Source organism: Anneissia japonica, unplaced genomic scaffold (assembly GCF_011630105.1).
Source record: "Anneissia japonica isolate Jap-2015-1 unplaced genomic scaffold, ASM1163010v1 scaffold287938_len408866_cov212, whole genome shotgun sequence".
Classification (NCBI taxonomy): Eukaryota; Metazoa; Echinodermata; class Crinoidea; order Comatulida; family Comatulidae; genus Anneissia; species Anneissia japonica.
Window position 1 is genome coordinate 212,321 of NW_022696173.1, and position 21,920 is coordinate 234,240.

A 21,920-nucleotide genomic window follows, 5' to 3' on the forward strand; every position below is an offset into this window, starting at 1 on the left:
ATGAAACAAAGAAACTTGATGACTGTTACACGCATGAAGGAGGGTTTCAAAGAAAAAGAGGTCGAAACCACGCGTGCCAACTCCAAGCACGGACTAATTGGGCAACTTATAAATGACATCAAATCGAGTTATTAATAAACCCAAATTAAAAGAAAAAATCAACAAAATATAGGATCTGTGGCAATACGCACCTGTTGCAATGGTAAATCCATCCACGACTGAGTCAGGCCTCCTCGATGGTGCCATCCCTGGAAATGCTGCTGATCGACAAACTGCAATCGCAATGATTCGCGCCAACGGAGGAGTTGATCAACCACAACACTCCTCATACAGGTGTCTTTTTCTGAACCTGGTGAATGTCTTAAAATATCAGACTTCCTTTAGATTACAAGTCTGGTAATAATCTAATTAACCGGATGCAGTCGCTTAATAATTTATGTAATTGGTCTAACCATTAACATCCAGAAAAATCTTAACCTTTAGGTCACCCAGAACAAAGAGCACTGTTTTTAAGTTTTGGAAAAAATATCAAGCGTCCTAAGTCATTAAATGCGTTTAAAAGTCAATTACTGTAAATGCATAGGCCTATTCTGCGTTTTTGTTTGTTTATTTATTTTTTTTAGTTTTATAACACTTTTTTGACATTTTTATCGATTTTTATTTTTGTGACGATTTAACATTAAATTTATACTAAACCATTGTTGCGGTTTTTTGCTCATTACCTGACTGCTCGTTTTCAAAATGCATTTATAGTACATGGTTTGCTGTTCTTTCTTTCAACCTTTTCCTTAAAACTAATCTGTTGTTTAATGTTGATAAAATAAGATAGACACTGCCTCCACAAACATAATAGGCCCATGTTAATATTTAAAGCATTTATTTAGCTATATTTTATATAATATGACCATGTGGTGAAAGCTACAGCAGAGTACCGTAAGCTTTGCTTACACGACATTTAACCACGGGAGAGTTTCCAGATTTCCATAATCTGTACACCATCAATTATACAACAAATATATGTTATTACCGATAATTCCATAAAATACCGTACTCGCGCGAATTAGCGCCCCGTTTGAATAAGTGCCCCTCTTGAATAAGCAAAAATTCTGCCGTCGTGCTAATCTCAATCGGCCGATGGCAAACAAGCTAACCACTACCCACCACCACTAATTGCATCTGCTATTCTGCTGTTACGTAAATATTCACAGCATTCTTGTCATGAGCCATGTTCTCTGGACATCTATGTTTTCCGCCGCACCACCATTCGTAATGTCCTTATATAACCTTTTTTCATTCAAAAAGTGCCTCGAATTTAATAAGTTCCTATTAGAACCCCTCGATTTTCATCTATTTCCATAAGCGCCCCACTCTGTTTTCATAAACGCCCGTTTAAATAAGCACCCCGTTTGAATAAACGCATCTCAGAAAGTGCAAAAAATATTTTAAGCGCCCGGGCGCTCATTCGCGCGAGTACTGTACAATTAACAATTTGTTACCTAACATATAATACGAACAAAGGAGCCAAAACGTAACGAGAGAAATACATATATGGTTTAGTTTCTTTTGAAAGAGTCATAACATGTAAGAGAAAAAGTTAACAGGAATAGGGAAGGCGCACGTCTACTGATATTCTAATTAATAGGATCCTCATCTTCGCGGTCCCTTAACATTCTTTAATGATGGAGGTATTAAATTAGTCTACAACCATAGAAATCATCTGACGTCATCAATAGTTGACGTCATTCCTACCAAGCAGTCAATTGATTAAGATCTCTATGTTAACTATCAATCTCAATTTTATATTTTACTAAATTTTATACTTGTATTTATAAGTACTATGCTAATCACAATACTATTCCATTAATGCCTGTCTTACTGTTCCTTTTTAACGATGAATGTTATGAGCTAAAACAAGTAAAAAATTCGATTCCACACTGAAGAGTTTAATTTGTATATTTAAGTTGTTTAACTTACAATTAAATATCGAATGAGAAACAATTTTCCGTCAATTATTTTACATAGACACTTAAATTTTCTGGTATTATATTAGGCCTTAGGATATTTTTTTTTCTCAGGAAAATGTCTGTAAATAAGTGAACACTAATTTTATCAATCTCTTCTCGTTGGAGGTTAGTTAGCATATTTGATTTTGTTAAAAGAATTATTCAAAAATTTCCTTAAATCTTCAATGTTTGTTTTTCGGATTTTCTTTGGCAGAGTATCTTTAAATACATGTTTCAATATTGTAAATGTAATAATTTTAGCCACTGGCTAATTTTTACATTACTCTAATTTATACTTGAATAAAGAAATATAGGTCAGAAGATATAAGTACAGTTCAGTATTCCATTTCTAATAGCTTTCACACACAAAAAAATCCTTCGTTATTATTTATTGTTGTTGACTTATATTTTTTGTAAGCCAAAGTAAGACGTAATTACTTTGCAAAGTAATTACTACGTATTTTTGATATCACAAAGAAATATCCAATCAATTTGATGAAGCCAGATGAAATACTTTAGGATTACTGTTGTTATCTTTATTACTATTGTTATTATTGACGTTATTTATATTTCTGTTGTTTTTGCTGTTGAATAATGTATGAACATCATCTCCGCCATCAACAGTAGCACCATCATCATCATCATCATCATCATCATCATCATCATCATCATCATCATCATCATCATCATCATCATTATCATCCCCATCGCCATCTCATTTAATAATAGGCCTACAAGGAACTCACAAAAATGTAATATTATATGGTCTCGCGCCATTTCCGTAGGACACAGAGCGCTGAAATAGAGACAACCCAAAAAGCAATAAAGCCAATAATGATGGTTGTTTTAAGTATCAACCACAAATGTATGTACACAATGAATGAATTAATGAATGAATGTTTCGGAAAAGAGGGTCCACCAACCGGTGTCGATACAGTAAAATAATAATTAAATATGGTTGGAGTCTATAGATGACTAATTACAGTAATTGGACATTTATACATAGGCCTACACTAATTATATTTTAGATTCGTTGCAATCGTGGCCCTGCGGTCGGATACCATTACTATATAGTTGCTCATACACACAACACACACATTGATTCACACGGCATTGATTCTAAAACTGAAATACAAATGATACTGTACAAATAAAAGACATAGTTTATGTTCACTATTTGTTTTATTTAACAACTACTCCTACAATTTAGATACATAATTGGGTTTCTTATACTGTACTTACAATACGGTACACAATGAATATAAACAAAACACATAATCGGCACCATGGAGGGAATAGCATAGAGTAGAAGAGTTACAAAGCAAACAATTGAGTAGAAGTTCTGTTTTGTATAGAGACACAAGTATTTGGTTTGAAAGTATGCTTTTCCATGAACTCGGATTCAAATGCTAATTACCATTTTTGGAGACAAAGTTTCAGAAGATGTGTGAAAAGCAAAATATATATAAAAATTCCCCTTCAACCCAAGAAATTATAAGTTTGATTAAAAGTAGTCGTTTTAAGTGTCACACGGAATTACTTTAGTATGGCTTTAATAAAATAATAGGGGGCGCTTCACAAATTGAGAAAGTAACGTTACTGTACTGTATTAATCTCGCTAGCTGTTACGTTATACGCGCGTGAGACGGCCATTTAAGCACTCCGAAAAGAGAGAAAAAGAGCTAAAAATGAAGATAAAAAATATAGTACAGTACTTTTTAAAAGTGTATATGTAAAACATTAATGAATACAACTTAAAAGGTTTCAATCTTTTTAACTCATAAAATATAAAGCACGTTTCAACTTAAAATTTACATACAAATTTTACTATCGTAATAGATAACAAAAAGGAAAAGTTCTCTACGGAATGTATTCCAACATCAACAGATCAGTTGCCATATAAACGTATCATATATGGCATACAACATGCTGCATGAACATGCTTGAAATAATATAACAAAAATCGTAAATATAACCCCTTGTCATTATATAACATCAAAAAGTAACGATACAATGATCAAATCCTATATACAGTACCATTACAACAATCGTTTTTAAGTAACATGCATAATCATTAAAGCAATAGAACACATGGAATGATATATATTTGCCATCCATTCTTAAATGAATACATAAAATGGTCCTATCATTAATGTTACATAACCATGAACTTTAGTGCAAGATATAATATTATATATTCACATATACTGTGAATCATATATAGTATAGTATACAGCATGTTTATTGTACTATACATAAACCCCTTTACTCATATATTTTATTTTGTAATATATATATATATATATATATATATATATATACATATACATATATATATATATATATATACATATACATATATATATATATATATTAATGCATAATATGCTCATCACTCACACATGGGCGGTGGATGCAATTAGCAACCGGCTAAGTAACCAACCTTAGCCTTACCACAGTATTTCGAAAACGGCAGTGAAATGCTCGGAAATAGCACTATCAGCCTTTCAAATGTTTTTCAGAGTGTGTACGTCACCAATAGAAGTTACATTTTTACATAGGCTTATTTCAAAAATCTGGTTTTAAAAAATTGGGTAAAAGTCTACAGCACGTTGTTTCATTAGATTATTTTCATTAAAACATCTTCACTATTTGACCTTGCATCGTGGGAAAAATTAATGTGTGTTTGTGTGTGTGTGTGGAGAAATGAATGCAACTCCACTGGGCCTAAATGATGAGCTTCAAAATATGTGATTCTATTAAATTGTTATTGATAATAATAATAAGGTATTTTGCCAATTTTTTTAGAAGATAGTCAATAGAGGCTGGCTACTTCCTAAACTTGTATTTCTTACAGGTGGGTATTTCAAAGGTGATTGCTGGACATGTGTACTCATTTGTTGATTCATACCACCTAGTTTTTACCAGTACCCAGGTGTCCTAGGCGCATTTTGTAATAGTGCGTGATATTCCATGTTATTCATCCAAACCATGTTTGGGCCGTTTGTAAGGAGGTATAAAATCCTCAGGATCTTATACTGCCACCTCTTGTTGGAGTAGTCTGGTAATTTTCTTTCTTTCAAAGCATTTATAAGCATACCAGAAATAGCACAAAACATAAAATATATCATACCAGTAAACAATATAATCTCTAATATATAGTGTATATGTATCTTTAAATCACCAAAATATCATATACATCATTATATACAATATATACACCAACAGTGTACATTGTATGATAATAGTAATAATAATGTATAGTAATTATAGTATAAAAAATAATCATATAACATACTATTACACTCAAAAGTGTTTTTGATGGTAACTATGAATTTCAAATAACTTCCTATGTTCATAAAATATATTATTAAAATGCTGCCCATCATTTTTATGTAAAAATTTGTGATAAAACATTGATTTTTTTTTTTGAAAATTGATATTTTCTTCAATATTGAAAACATTGACTGATTTAACTACTCAAAGAGCCTAACATTAAAAAGCAGGTATATTGCCTTCGAGCCACAAACCATTTCTCCCGTTATTGAGGAATTAAAGGAAGAAGGGGAAAACTGCCATGATATATCAGGGATATGCACAACTGAAATTTGTATGAAAATATTTAAGTATTTACATCTCTGTCTGTACAAGAAACACACTTAAATGGTTGCATGTAGAGACCCATAGGAATCACTGGAAAGAGGAGGGGGTCCTGAATGAACCTACCACACACCCATTGTCTCATCACATTTCGACTTCCTCATACTTTACTTAAGTCAGGGGTGGATGCAGGGGGGGCTAGAGCTCCCCACCCCCCCCAAAAAACAAAAGCGAGAAGAAAAAAAAAATAAAACAAGAAAGAGGGAAGAAGAGTGTGGTACTAAAGCACTGCATAACACCTCTATAGAGGTTGTAATATGTGTACTTGTATTGATTGGCTATACCACGCATCCACCCCATCTCCTCACCCCCGCCTGGTTCGGTGCTTTGAACGCCACATGCCCATACCCAGATTTTTCTCTGAACCACCCCTGAGAGTATAAATCTATGACTAATATTAATTCACAAGGTACCAACCTTTCCTATGGGCCCATATACATATAAACTAAAATATTCAGGGTACAATTTTGTTATATTATTATTCAAATGATAATGATACACACACACGTTCTTAAATTTAGGGGTTACAGAAGCATTATAAATATTTTGATCTCTTTAAAAGATTTTATAAAAGTGTTTTAACAGGCAAACAAACAATAATTTAAAGCGTAGCACTTTCACATTAAAATCATCATATTCACTCACCTTTTTAATTTATATAAAGCTGTGTTTTGCTACAGACATACAGTTTATTGAAAAAGCAAGACAATATTAAATAAAATGCATTAAAATTTCAGGCCACAATTATTCATCTAACTTTGGTATTTAATATCTAGTTTGGTACACAAATATCAATGTTATCTTAAATGTACTTTGTTATGCAGTTGATTTCTACTACACACATTATTCCACTGGAATGATTAACAAATACCCAGCATTTGTTGATGTATTCTCTTTTCAAAAAAGGTAAAGCCATGAAAGACTGTATCTCTTTCTTGCACCTTCCCAGCGCTTCCATGCATCTCCCATTCACGGCTGGAACCATATACTAACGATATGTTAAACTTCAGATTTTAGAAACATGTAAATAACTTATGATAACCACACTGGGTATGTAGCAGAAAACCACACTGGGTATGTAGCAGAAGACTGCTACAAATTTATGCAAGGATAAATGTTGCATAATTCTTTATTTCATTTCAAAACAATTCAATACATAAATAAATATCTAGACATCAAAAATTATTCAAAACATTTTATATACATAGGTTGATGTTTTTATACTGCTTAGGGTAACCGTTTGTTCATACTGTTGATTCAGTGGGGCTGAGCGGTGGCTCGCTATTCATGTAGTCATGCTCCGATAAGTAGCCATCGCTCGTTGCTTGGGAAACGTTACTGGATCTCTTAGGGGTCGATAAAATGTCCTGGTGACCAGAAGAGGCGTTAGCAAGATTCTGATAGTCAACCTGGCCGTTCAATAGAGGCTGGCTACTTCCTAAACTTGTATTTCTTACAGGTGGGTATTTCAAAGGTGATTGCTGGACAGGTGTACTCATTTGTCGATTCATACCACCTGGTTTTGACCAGTGCCCAGGTGCATTTTGTAATAGTGCGTGATATTCCATGTTATCCATCCCCACCATGGTTGGGCCGTTCTTAAGAGGCATATAATCCTCAGGACCTGACACACTGCCACCTCTTGTTGGTGTATTCTGGTAATTTTCTTCTTCTAAAGCATCTAAATGAAAATAAGAAGAACGTTTAAATGGAAATAAATATACAAGTTGAAAACATAAGATTTTCAAGCTGTAAATCATGCAAAATACTACCGTCTCACAAAACACAGTGCATTGCATGCAAAAACTGAAGAGTACTACAGTGTTATATCACAATACCATTGTTATACTACTCTATTGGTGACAAAATGCGATTTTCTCCACTGACAAACCACTGATCCCAATTTCTGATGTAATTGTTAAGATGTTGTATCTTAGCTTTTCTTTGTAAATTTTAATTGATGCTTAAATGTGTGTTCGATAACTAATATAATGTGAGCTTTTGTGTTTTTCGTACATTTTGATGGTAAATTATTAGGTTTTAAAATGCCTATTCCAGAAAGTCTATTCTAAACCACTAAGATAATGAAGTCATTCAGGCGTAATAAACGGTCACCAATATCTGGTTGACAACAAAGTGCGCCACCTGGTGTTGTGATGACGCGACTGTTGTACACTATAATAATCATTAAAATAATCCAAACCACACAAACACTGTTACATGCCTAGTACAATTTAGATTACCTTTTAGCAGTCTAGAAAAAGCTTAAAAAAAACCTAGAACTAGATCAATAAACTCTAAAAAGGTAATCTAAATTTACTATATAAATAGTAACAACAATAATTAAAAAAAAAACACAAAAATATATGATTTCAATTTACAGGAACCTTTACTGTAAAACACATTTGGTTAATTAGCAATGAGATGAAAGATCATGAAATATACAAAAAAATTTGTACAATCAGCATGTCTTTTTTTATTGTTGATATTTGAAATACTTCTGTAGGTAAAATAAGGAATAAATAAGGTAATTAAAATTGCTTGTGGCAAAAAACAGAACACATTACATTATTATATGTAGGGTTAGCGTTGCAGTGGATTGGCAATCCAGCACCTCACATTGGCTGAAAAGTTACAGTATCTCACTCGATGCCGATTAAATCTAGGTCAACCAAAATTATGGCGCACTTAATTAAGCCAATTTTTATTTTCTAAATCCATGAAAATTGAAATTAAAATTACTGGACAGCATCCCATTGGCATTTGCAAGGTTTCCCACTTTACGGTCCACCCACACTTGTTATTACGATAAAACAATATTGCATAGGGACATGACATTAGTTAAAAATAATATATAACTAGTTGTATATTCTTTAATAATAGAAACTGCTTTTGACTTTTACTTCTTATGGGCCAACTTCATAACTGAAGCCCAGTACAGTAGCTCATTTTGTTTTTCTTCAGGAAAAGTGCCAGACCAGCTTGTGCAGAATTTACAACTATATTTTTTAAAGGTTTTTAGAAATTTTATTTAAACTTAAACTACCCTAGGCTGACCTTGGAAATAAAAAGTTTTATTAATTTACTTAAAATTAAAAATGCCGGATTTGACCCTAAAACCTTTAGACTGGAGGGTGAGCACTTGACCAACCAAGCTACAGCTCACTCTAAATTAAATTATAAGCTAAAAAATTTATGATTATTTAGTAGGCTAAAAACATTGGCTACGATAGAGGGCGCCACCATCATTCCCATCAAATGTAATGTAAGGCATTTATTATTAGATCATTGCTTTCCAGAAAGTTTACATGCAATACGAAAGTGCTATGTTTGGATATGAATTCACTGCTTAGCAAATCCCCTCGTATGTGAACTCATGTCCCCTGTGGTGAAATGTGTTAAAGTTATTTTTTGTTAATCACAACAACAAAGTAAAGAAAGCAACAGAATGATCCCCAAAAAACGTACCAATCAAGGTAAAATGTGTCACAAAACACACAAAACACTGTTTAGTTAAAAAAAAAAAATTAAAGAAACCGTGGAAATGAAAATTAGGCAACAATACGATGAACGAGATGTAGCATCTTACCATCTGCCAGCTCTACTTCCTCTCTTATTAATGGTTGATAAGTGTTATTGTCATGATTTAGTGGCTGATACTCAGAACATGGAAGAGGATCTAGTAGAAAAAATGATTAAGCCAATGGATGTTAAATATCCTCCACCGTAAAAAAGTTGTGCCCATTAGGAAGCAGTGCACATTATCCTACGAAGCACCAAATTGTTAGCTGGTAACAATATTAGTAACACTTGAAAATTTGAATAAGTTTATAAAGATTATATATATATATTGCTATTTGGAATTGGATATATCCAAGTGCCAAGATTCATTATTTAACCTGATTCAGAAACCAAAATATGTTAAAATATAAAAAAACAGTATCAAAAATATCTAAAAAATGCAAATAAAGATGTAGGTTAAATAGTAGTTATCCAATTAATATTATCTCTAAATACAATTCATTTTTCTTTTAATTTTAAAATGAAATTAACTATTGAATATTTAAAAAAATTTTCTCATATATTTGTATTTGAATTATTTTGAAATAGGGCCTCTTTAAGTCAGCCTTGCTGTTAGCCACCATCTAAATATATTCGAATAAGTAAATTCAGCGTAATTCTGCAATGTGAAAGGTTGTTTGAATTTAATAAACCAGAATGAATGAATTAAACAAAATTGCCTATATGTTTGAAGTAATAAATGCAAATGCAGTTAATTTGGTTATTGTAAATAAGCAAGTTGACATTGAAGGAGCATAGGGAGCACACATTCTTTCCCCCTAAAAAGCTTGTGGGAAGAGGAAAAATTAAGCTTGACATCTAGTCCCCTCAAGGGAATAAAATTGAATCATTCAACATTCTCTTCACTTAATGTTCAAAACCCCATCTCCCATCAGCACCCACCTTCCCCCACCACCCCCTATTTCAATAATCCTAAATAATAATCCTGAAAATTGAGTAACTACTTCTGAATTAAAAAAAAATGTAAAAATAACTTTCTTATCTGATCTTAGCTGTATGTTGCCCTTTCAATTAATTGTGTACGAAAGGACAAAACAAGAGTAACATGTTCGGGTATAATTATTAGGCGTCAAAAAACCTGTAATGCTGCACACATTAATTATTCTTTTAAAAATTAAATATAATTTAAATGTCAATTTGTTTCCAATGTGTAAGGTCATGTAAATAAAATGGCAAATGTCCTTTAAAAAATGAATTAGGGATACAAGAAAAACTATAATTTCATAAATCAAACGTGTGAGATATGAAATTTATCTTGGCTACTGCAAAGGCAAATACCATAAGAAAGACATTCAGAACTTACAAAAATAAACAACATAAAAAACACATACAGAAAACAACTACTGTATCTCATGATTCTATCTATCTACTTACAAGTAATTCCTATGACATACAAATATTTTATTTCTCAATCACGAGGGAATGCATTTGCAAATGTATGGATATTTAAAGGATTTTAGGCAGTGTTAAAACAAATGACAATGTGATTTCTATTTGTGTATTCCTAGCTATCATCAAGAGGGTTTAGAAAAATATATAAAAAATATTAGTGTTTTGGGGCACGCCTTGAAGTATTGAGAAGCAATAAAATTTTTTCCATATGCAGCACCACAATAAAATAAAAACAAATGGATTAGAAAGTAGCAGTTAATTCTAATATTGAATAATCTATAACCCACATTTCTTGAAAAACATTTTTCTATATCACTCTAGCCATGATATAATTTAAAGTGTCATTCTATTGAAACCTACCCTCGCATATACCCACATCATGATCAAGAAATAAAAAGCCCATTCTTTTATTCCTATTGAGACCCAAAATGGGTCAAACAAATTCCAAGACACTGGCAGTCAACACGTCCACAAAACTAGTAGTTTTTGCATTGAAAGTATGTTTCAGATTAATGGATAAATAGCCAGCACAGCTGAATACAAAAATAGCAGCAATGGAAATGCACTAGCCAATTGATGTAACTTTGGCTACATTGGTGATCAAAAACGTTACTATTGTTTAAAAATATGCAAGTTGCCAGCTTCCTGTAAATTCTTCAAAATAATTATCACCCTCGTACTCTGTTCTTTCAAACACTCTTAAATCATCCATATTGGTCTTGGGAGCAATACTGTACATCTGCATTAATGTATTAATTAATACATAAGTAATAATTAATACAAATTAAGGAAGCTATTGCAGTCATCAAACCTCATGCTGCTAGAAAGATCATGATGCAGACAAACTTAATTATACCAGGCCTAGAAATGTGTAATATTAGGCAAATGTAGCTGCTTACTTCTTCCATTACTTGCATTGCTTCTTTGTCGCTGTAAATGACTTGCAACTGTGGGGTCCTGGGAGTACCTGAGACTGGTAGTGGAAGTACGTGGGAAGCCCTTGGGTTTATAGCAAACGGCTGATGAAGGCACCCCAGTAATTGTCACAGCATCATTTAAATAATCTCGATTCTAGAAAAAAAAGAAAAAAAGAGAGAATCAATTTTAATTGATTGATCTATTACAGTAGTCTGAGTACAATTGGGTATCTTCAGTGCCCTACTTTAAAAAAAGTAGAATTAAAAATATGTTTCAATTTGTATAATAATTGATAATAAATTCACTTTGTCCAAATATTCAAGTGGTCAAAACCTTGAATTCCATGTCTAAACTTTCATATGAATATTACTACAGATGAAAACAATATACTTTTGTTGCAAATAGAGGCAATAGCATAGGTACATCAAATTCCTCATCTAGGGGAAATGAATAAATATTTACAGATTTTACTAAATACAAAATCTCTTAAGGATCACCATTCCCACAATAAGTCAGCTTTTATCTATAGCAAAGGTTCTCAAGGTATTTGACCAACAACCTAAACAAACATCTAGGATATCCACTTCCAAGACCGCTAAAAATAGATACTCAAAATGGGTAATTAAATAGTAAACAAAATAAAAGTAAAAATTTTCATGATACTTAAAATGTGCAAATGGAAAATTTTAGCAGGATATAAAATTCCACTAAAAAAATCTTGGGTCACGACCCATAGTTTGAGAACTGCTGATCTGTATTATACCGACTGAAATTACCTCATCAAAAAACGTATCATCCACTTCTGGGAAGCGATAAGCAGGATCAGTATTGCACACACTGGGTTGTAGGTAGTCGTCAGCATCCATGAACAAGTTAGGATCTGCCTCTCCACCATCACTAAGTAGGCTTTTATAAAAATCATCTTTACTCGTCATTGGAAGCGTTTGCGCTCCATCATTCTGTAAAAGAGAACATAAATAACGTTAAAAATAAATATTTTGAATAGGGGCATAGTTTGGTTTCAGCCTAAGGGTGGGGGAAGGGGTGAGAAAAAATGCGGAATTAAATCCCCTATTCCAATGAAAACTCGTTTAAAATATTTTCACCCACTTAGTGAACTAATTTGCTGCCATGAGGTTAATTTTTTGGCTCAGAAAATTTCCTATGGGGGAGGTAGATCTGAGGTGCTTTTTTGGGAGGGCATGTGTCCCACTTCCTGTCACTTATGTTCTGGGACAAATATCTGTGATTTGTTTATATATGGGCATTATGATGTCACATCACTCATGTATGGGAGCAGAGAGGGGGGAAAGGTATTTTTTAAGAAAATACAGAATTTCTTCATAATGTGTGAAGTACTTTACCTGTATAACAAGGTATCTTGAAGGATCTTTTGCCATTCTGTCTAATTCATCTGACAGCTGCTTGAATGTTGGTCTGCTCTCTGGATCCAAGAGCCAGCCTGGAAATCAAATAAAAAAACTTACAATATTAATTACTACATGCATTATCCATATCACAACCCTGTAGACTGCATTCAATCATCCTACTTTTTCATAAAGTAATTACAATGAAAAATACATAAAACACATAAAATATATTTATTACACTATAAAGCTTCATTTGAAAAACTACACTTAAATTAGAAAGACAGATTACAATGATTTTTTTTTAAACTTTCAAATGTCAAATAAAAAAAAAAAATTAAAATTTCAGATCATATTATAACCACCTACTGATTGACAAATTTTTTAAGAATAATTATCAAGCTAGGATTAAAAGCATAAGTATCATAAATAAGAAAATATGTGATATAAGATTTAACTTTATTTACACATTACAGGAACACCCACAACAGAAATAGCAATATAGACACATTTTTAGTAATTTATGATAGAGTGTCATCTTTTAATGCCTCAGAAAGATTAAACAACAAAGCATAACAAAACCTAGTGTTAGTAAACATCCTCCAGTTGAGACATACTTGAGGTGGTCACTAATGATTTAATTTTTTTTCCATTGGAAAATTACTCAGTTACTCACATTTGACCATGAGCATGTACACATCAATTGTGCAAATCGGGGGCTGGGACAACCGTTCGCCTCGTTCCAGAATCTCGGGCATATCACGCGCCCTCACACGCTCATATGGTTTCTGACCAAAGGTCATAAGCTCCCAGAGTGTCACACCTTAAAGAATAAAACAATATTGTGTAATACACACCTAGAGCATTAATTACATGTCGTTGATATCATTACTATTAGATGAGACTGAAGACTTTGAAAACTATTACTAAAATGTATTTAGTACTAACCAAAGCTCCAGACATCACTCTTATGGGTGAACTTTCTATACATTATGCATTCTAGTGCCAACCATTTAATCGGCATCTGCAAAAGAAGTAAAAATTGATTTGATAACTAAATAATAATAATATATATATATAAAATTGATTTAAAAGTTTTAAGGTAGAAATAAAGAGCTCAGTAAAGCTAATGCTAATGTGGAATCCATTGCTTGTTGGAACGCCACTTTGACTCTCTACCATCTTAAAGCTGAATCGCTTTGGCAATTACTAGTGGTTGTTCGCAGTACTTCAACAAGGATGCTAGTTGTATTTATAAGTATACATTTGTTGGATTAATTAATATAAATGTTCTACTTTTACATAGTAGTTCTATTGCTTGCATATCCCCTCCACCAAATGAGCCATCATTTACATTCAACTGCTCTTTATGTGTCTAAGTTCAATGACTTTGACACTTGACATTGTCATGTGCAGTTGAAACTACAAGATTGCTTATATGTTGCCGCTGCTACTAACCTTCCCTCCATCTGACTTGTACTCATGTTCCTCAACCTCAAGAAATTTTGCGAGACCGAAATCAGTGATCTTGACTTGATTTGGCGAAAGGACGAGAACATTTCTTGCAGCCAGATCTCTGTGAATGATGTGTTTATCTTCCAAGTACACCATTCCCTACAAAAGACAATAATATTTTTTAAATAGTATTTTTAATATTAAAAAAATTAGAAAATTAGTTGTTAAAAAAAAAAAATTAAAAATTAGTTGTTAGTTAAGGTCTGCTATTACACAATTAAGGTAGGTCCTTTGGTAATAGACGAACTTAAAATTGTGCTTACAGTTATTTGCTGATATATTCATATTCAGGGCCTACATATTATGGTTAAATAATGGCTACTTTCAGAATATTGTGTTTTGGATTTCTACAAGCTTCTCTTGCAAGGTGTTTGTGAAAAATAGTAAAGAACGTCCATGTAAAGCCTACAAAAGTAGTAAATATAATGTGTTATTAATTCTTTATGAGCTTATAGAAAATCCAACATCTTCTGTGACCCACCTGTGCAATTTGGTGAGACCATAACAGTAAGTGTTGTGAGCTAATGCGCCCCTTGTGTTCTCTGGTGAATTCCAATAGTGCCCCCATTGGCATAAGTTGGGTGATTAACATCATTTCCTGTCCGCAGCAGACGCCGAGTAATCGCAATACACAAGGATGTTCTACCGACGCCATCACATATGCTTCCTGAAAATTAAAACAAAATCTGAAACTTATTAGAATCATCTGCTGCATTCTGTCAGATTTGTGTTTTTTAGTCAGACATGTCTGATAAATTGCAGCACAGTCAACATCCATCAGAAATGGTAAAAAAGTGGTCACCAGTCATCTGCGACTCCAGGAAAGTTGGCAATGTCTCAGACACTCCTGCAGGCAAGCAAAAATCCTCAGTAAACTAACCCATCTCCCACAAAATTATTGATATTTGCAGTTTTTTCACTACACATAAATATTGTTCCCCTAATTCAAGCTTTTTTTAAGGGGGTATGCACTCCAAGCCCCTCTCCACTGTAATTACATAATTACAGTGGATAACCTGAGCATTAGCTGAAGGCCAAAATGCAAGGGTAGACAAGCCATACCTCTAACAACTCTCCTGAAGCTTTGGCTGTGAGTCCCTCCTGGAGAACCTTGATGGCTATGGGTATCCGCACCTTTTCACCGTCTGGTGTCCACACACCCTGTTGAAAAAAGAATTTTAATGTTAGACCAAATTTCATTTCATTTCATTTATTATTTTCAGGCAATAAAATACAAAAAGACAAAGACAAAAGCCTGAAGATAACCTAAAGTAAACTTAATTATTATCGAGAGACTCTCCAAACAAAAACACGACAACAAACATACATTTAAAAATAGCAAGCTTAAATATAGACAATGATAAAACACAAAATAACAATAAAATTTAAAAATGCAGTCAACACTCTTTTAACACAACAAAACAATAAAAGGGTAGCCAAAAAAAGAATTCTCATTAGAACTTAAACTACAGGTAAGAGCTCAATGAGGTGAATAACACTGTATGCATATATATATCACATATACATTTATGATATTGAAGGGAGTTAGCCGTTAACACTGTAGAATACATAAATATAATATAAATCATCAAAGGTACATATACAGTGTTTAAATAAGGACATGATGGAACATCGTAGGCTACCCTGTAGCTTTTCAACGAGTGAAGTCCTATAAAATTTATTGTGTAATAAAATGTCTCCGACGGGATTCGAACCTGCGACCTCTCGCTGACAAGGCGAGCGTCATAACCACTAGACCACAAAGGCTTCATGGTTGAACAGGTCCAAATAACCGTCGGGAACATTGTATTACACAATGCTACGCCTCAAGAGGGCATTTGGCCAGATAAATCTGGCAATACGGCTAGAAATACTGTCGTATGTTATATATGATATTGAAGGGAGTTAGCCATTAAGACTGTTGAATATATATATATATAAAGCTTGTATACAGGTTTTATATATACCATGTGTCAAATATATAATGTGTAGTGGTAATGAATACTCTGATACATACAATTTTGACAACTCCGGTAGTCTTTAGATAAAATATATACTGTATATACATAAAAATAAATAATAATAAAAAATATATATAAATTACCTTGAAGACAGTACCAAAAGCTCCACTTCCAAGCTTGGACATTTTCTTCATTTCATTTTCATTAATTAATCTCAACTGTGCTTGATTTGGGGCAACACCACTTGGGGTCAAAGGCTGAAGTTGAAATAAAAACAATGCTCAGTATAAATATATAGCCAAAATCTTTCCGCAGTCATGCGATATACTTCAAACATTTTTGGGCTACTAAATGTAAGTATTGAACTAAAAAATTATGGATAATTTATATATATTTATATAATAATATAATGATAATTTTCCCATTAGATACACTAAGAATACACAAAGGGACTTTGACTTTGATATATATATATATACTGTCTCTTATACACATCTAGATGTGTATAAGAGACAGCACATATGTATATAAGGTATATAATTCTTGGTCTTTATCCAATCAAATTAATTCATATATACATAAAACTGTTTACAGCAGCAGCAGGTACCAGAATTGCCAAAATTGTGGGCATCACCATGCACAGCAAAATAATGTTAAGAAAGCTCATTTAAACAGATCTCCTAAAAATGGTTTCTTCCGACTAGGGAGCCCTAAGATTACATATGCAAATGAGCCACAGTGCAACTTTCCAAAGTGTCAATTAGAGTTATCAACTGACCAATCAGTCATATTCAATTAAGTGGGGCCAGGAATATGCCTATGTTCACCCCTCCCCCACAAACGCATATGTTTATGTTACACCAGTTGCTTTTTGTGGGAGACCTTAGCAACAATTTCCAAGAGAGACAGGGCTTTCTGTGTTGTTCACAATTTTATTATTATAATTATACACGCTAATACCGCTACTACACATCTTAAGTCAGTTTTCCATGCAAAGTACAGGTTAGACTTTTTTTTATTGGCTGGCAGATCTCAACATAAATATTATATTATAATATGAATTGATATTCATGCATTTGCTAAAAACCATCACAAAATAATTATCTTCATGGTTTCAATGCATGCTTTCCCCAATTCATCCTTTCTCCTCTAACTCAACATATCCAATACACCTCCCTCCTCCAACCCCCGCACACATACTGAAAGATTTACACATGAAACATCAACATGTTTAAGTGGATGAATATTAAACAGTGTTACCATAGAACTAAACCTAGCATGCTAAACATACCTCATTTTCTTCTGGGTGTTCCAATTGTTTAATGGCCTAATGATAAAGAAGAAGCATGCAAAAAACTAAAAACATTGCATTGACCATCATGCATCATTCGTTAGAATTTGTATGAATTAATGTGCTGTAACATACAATCAAAATGTAAAACAAAATATCTCATGTTACTAGACAAAACTTTGACCCATGACCCTGAAATTGGAAAGTCAGCACCTTAACTAACATGCTACAGCTTTATTTTATAATAGTGTTATTATTAAAAGGAAAATAGTATTTAACTAATTAACAATATGTCCTTTTGTTATATACAGTGTGTCTATTTGTGTTTAACACAAAATAAGTAGTATTATAATTATTATTATATATATTATACATGATGATAATGACTATTGTTATAAATATATAAAGAAAGTTAATAATAATTGCAATTTAATTGTAAATAAACATTAAAAATGGATATTTGTATATTTTTCTGTATATTATTAAGATTAGATTTGCATAAACAAAATGTTTAATTTGCCAATTAATTGACACATAATTAATATAATTCTTACATGTTTTGTGTGAATTCTTAAACTGACTAGGAATGAGTTTTATAATAAATGAAAAGTCAGTGAGAAATAAATTGTTTTGTTTTTATATTTCTAAATAAAATTTATAAATTATTTTTATTTCAAATTTTCAATGAGCAATTCTATGTTTTAAATATTATTTAATGTTCCTCCTCCCAATATTTTATCACTGACAGTAATTTTATAAAATCATATTGAATAACTCTTTTATTCATGTGACAGCAAACCTTAAGATGAATGTGAAGTAAATGATTTATGAAAACATAATATTAAGGCGATGCCTACAATAGGTTTATTCTGAATGAGGAAGAAGTTTATTAGGGTACCTTGTCAGGAAAAAGTTGTTATAAATGATGTAGGGTAAGGGATTCTAGGCCAATGATAAGAACTGAAATGTGTCTGTATTTAGGATGTTGTTTTATGTGAAGAAATACTAAATTATTTCCTTATATTTTCTTTCATATTTGAATTTATATGCGAAATGCACTCAGACGTAACAGTGATGAATGTGTTACTACTGACAAATCAACAATTTGTGTGACAAGTTGAAATTCAAATGAATAAATCACTTGCAATGTGAATTTGAACATACAATTAAACATGTATTACAAATCATGCATTTTGAAGAAGACAACACATACATGCATTATAACAATGATTGATAGGATTTACTATGTATGAAAGTGATCCAAAATTGTCAAAAATATTGAAAAGAACATAAGGTTTCAACAACATTTTTTGGTAGATTTATAATATGACTTTATATTAGGTCAATGATCATCATAATGATCGTGAAAATGATATGGTTGTGCATGAAGGTGGTGCTACTGTTGTTATTGCAATACTATTGTTGCTGTAAAGTTGCTGCTGGTGATGATGTAGACTTGCCGAAAGTCCTAGTGTTTGATAATTTCAGAAAGCGCCACCAGTGTCTGTTTTGGTTAAGTCATTGAATTTAGAAGGAATTTTCCCTAATCCCAGAAAAGTATAGTAAGGAACGCTATGCAAAAGTAATATGGAACTCCGTTCGTGTCAAAATCAATTTATTTTGAGAAGTTTTCACTGATTAATACAAAATTTAGGGACGGGAACCCTGTCTAGTGATAATGATGATGATGATGATGATGATATAATGATGGTGTTGGTGATAATGAAAATAAGAATTGTGATCATGATAATGAAAATGATGGAGGCTGATGGTTGCAATAATAATAATAATAATAATAATAATAATAATAATAATAATAATAATAATAATAATAATGAGGATGATATGTTGATGAGAATGATGTTGATGTTGATAATGATAGACTGATATATTATGTTTAAGAAAAGGAACCTCCTAAAGTAATAATAACAGAAAGGTTGCATTGAAGGGGGAAATAAGTAACAGATTATAATCAGTAGATTCCAAAGACACTACAGTACTTCCACAATTAAACAAAAAGATAAACACAATAATTAAATAGCATTCCCAAACATAAAGATATTCCAAGGAAGTGAATAAATGATCACAATATTTGAAGTTATGACTTACAAGTGTTGTGGGAAGATCCATCATATTGTCCCTGTATTTTCGCTTGTAGAAAGCGTATCCAATGAAGAATACCACCATCATTACTAACACAATCGAAAAGCTGACACCAATTATCAATGGAGATGACAAACCAGACCTAGAAAATGAACTGAATAAAATAAGAAATTGGACAACATGATAGGATACTGGACAGTGTCACACGATCCCATAGAGCATGCATTGCGATGAGGCGCGTGCAGTTTTCAATGGAGGTTGGCTGAGACTGCCGCTGACAATCAACAGATGGCATGCGTTGTCAAGTGTTCAGAGGGTGAGGAAAGATTTGTTGGTGGATAGCTGTGCAACAATTGTACAATGCAGAATGTGCCTGGCCTGAGGCTAAAATACTACTGTATGTTGGTAAACCAGAATCTTCAGGGGCGGATCCAGAGATAAACCAAAAGGAGGGCCGAAAGTGGGGCTGATTGAGATAATACTACCCTAAGGGGTGTGGGGAAATGCCCCTGCAAAATTTTTGTGTTCTAGACGCCCAAAAATAACTTGGGTGTTGGGCAATCAATTTTTTCTTTTCCTTTCTTTCTTCCTTTTTTTTTTTTCCACTTTTTTCCACCTCCCAAAAGGGGGTACCTGCCACCCCCCCCCCATTAATCTGCCCTAATCTTTGCATACAAGTGAAAAAATTTGGTTTATATCACTGATATTAGTTCTTCAATTCTTCAACTTAATTAGTGTTACAGTACTCTAATTTTGTTTGAACATAAATAAAATATTTTAATATAAAAGATGCCCTTTCAAAAACTTAAAAGACATTACGAATATTCTACTTACATAGTAAACTTACAAAAGCTTAAAGAGCCTAATAAAATACAGTAGAACCTATCCTTTGGGACACCCCTATTCAGGGGACACCCCTATTAATGGGACACTGTTTTTGGTCACGAAGGTGTCCCCTTAATATTGGTTCTACTGTATTTTGTTATATCTCCTGAAAGTACAATCCATCACTATCTGTTAAGAAGTACTGAAAAGATGCTAAATTATCCCAACTAGCGAAAAGAATTGCATAATCAATGTACCATCTTGAAAGGGTTATGGTTTCAATAGGACTTATGAAAAATATCACTGATTACTGATAGATATGGAAAGGCAGTTGCTTGTGTTAGAATGAATCAAAATCTTTGTTTTGCCGTGCTGAGAACGCTTTGCCGTCTGCTAATTGTCAGTACATGTTTAACATGTTTAACAGTAACTAGTTTTTAAACTTCCAAAGCAAGTAGTCCTTTTTCCTTAACCAATACATTTGACTACATTAAAGAGAATGAATGAATGAACATATAAAGAAAAATGGAAAATATTATTAACAACAACATAATTAAACAAACTGAGGGGCAGCTGGTCCAAACCTAAACTAAAAACTTACTTTGGTGTATCAGTGCTTTTGCCTGTAGTCGACAAATCAACCTTCCGGCAAATATTTCCATCTTCAACACTTCCTGTTGGACAGGTCTCCCTACATTCCCCATTATGATTGAAGTTCTTACAGGCTAAACAATCTTTCCTCTGATCACCTAAGCAACCACCCATACATTCAGAGTGGCAATTTCTGCACAGGTTTTTATCGTTAGGAAACATGTTTTCGGAGCAGTTGGACACACAAATGTACGGTGAACTCTGAAAAGGGAACTCCTCAGAGCATTGTGCTGCACATTCAAACTAAAATTTAGAAAAAAAAAATCAATTTACATGATACTCGCCTTTACAGGCTTTCACACAACTGAAAATAAGAAATATAATATAATATAATATTGAAGGAACTTAGCCGTTAACACTGCTGAATAAATGTAATATAAATCATCAAAGGTACATATACAGTGTTTAATAAGTACATTTTATCATATACAATATACGACAGTATTTATTTCTAGCCGTTTCTCCAGATAATTTATCTGGCCAAACGCCCTCTTAAGGTGCACTATTGTGTAATACAATGTTCCCGAAGGTTATTTGGACCTGCTCAACCATGAAGCCTTCGTGGTCTAGTGGTTATAATGCTCGCCTTGTCAGCGAGCGGTCGTGGGTTTGAATCCCGTCGGAGGCATTTTATTACACAATGAGTTTTATA

At 32.8% G+C, this 21,920-nt stretch overlaps 1 protein-coding gene across 4 annotated transcripts in view; it reads right to left on the bottom strand.

Annotated features, from left to right (window-relative positions):
* Positions 1 to 3,163: 3,163 nt before the first annotated feature.
* Positions 3,164 to 21,920, bottom strand: part of LOC117101730 (receptor tyrosine-protein kinase erbB-4-like) — a 64,821-nt gene continuing 46,064 nt past the window's right edge. For 2 of the 4 annotated variants that reach the window (XM_033241767.1, XM_033241766.1), the window contains exons 17-30: positions 21,219 to 21,511; positions 19,799 to 19,934; positions 17,690 to 17,725; positions 16,542 to 16,655; positions 15,500 to 15,598; positions 14,919 to 15,104; positions 14,381 to 14,536; positions 13,871 to 13,946; positions 13,599 to 13,745; positions 12,920 to 13,017; positions 12,332 to 12,514; positions 11,537 to 11,708; positions 9,253 to 9,342; positions 3,164 to 7,344 (exon numbers count right to left, since the gene is read on the bottom strand). In XM_033241767.1, the coding sequence (XP_033097658.1) occupies positions 6,908 to 7,344; positions 9,253 to 9,342; positions 11,537 to 11,708; positions 12,332 to 12,514; positions 12,920 to 13,017; positions 13,599 to 13,745; positions 13,871 to 13,946; positions 14,381 to 14,536; positions 14,919 to 15,104; positions 15,500 to 15,598; positions 16,542 to 16,655; positions 17,690 to 17,725; positions 19,799 to 19,934; positions 21,219 to 21,511 (2,223 nt within the window). In that variant the 3' untranslated portion in view covers positions 3,164 to 6,907. The remainder of the gene's footprint in view (positions 7,345 to 9,252; positions 9,343 to 11,536; positions 11,709 to 12,331; positions 12,515 to 12,919; positions 13,018 to 13,598; positions 13,746 to 13,870; positions 13,947 to 14,380; positions 14,537 to 14,918; positions 15,105 to 15,499; positions 15,599 to 16,541; positions 16,656 to 17,689; positions 17,726 to 19,798; positions 19,935 to 21,218; positions 21,512 to 21,920) is intronic. The other 2 variants (XM_033241768.1, XM_033241769.1) reach the window with 2 other exon arrangements.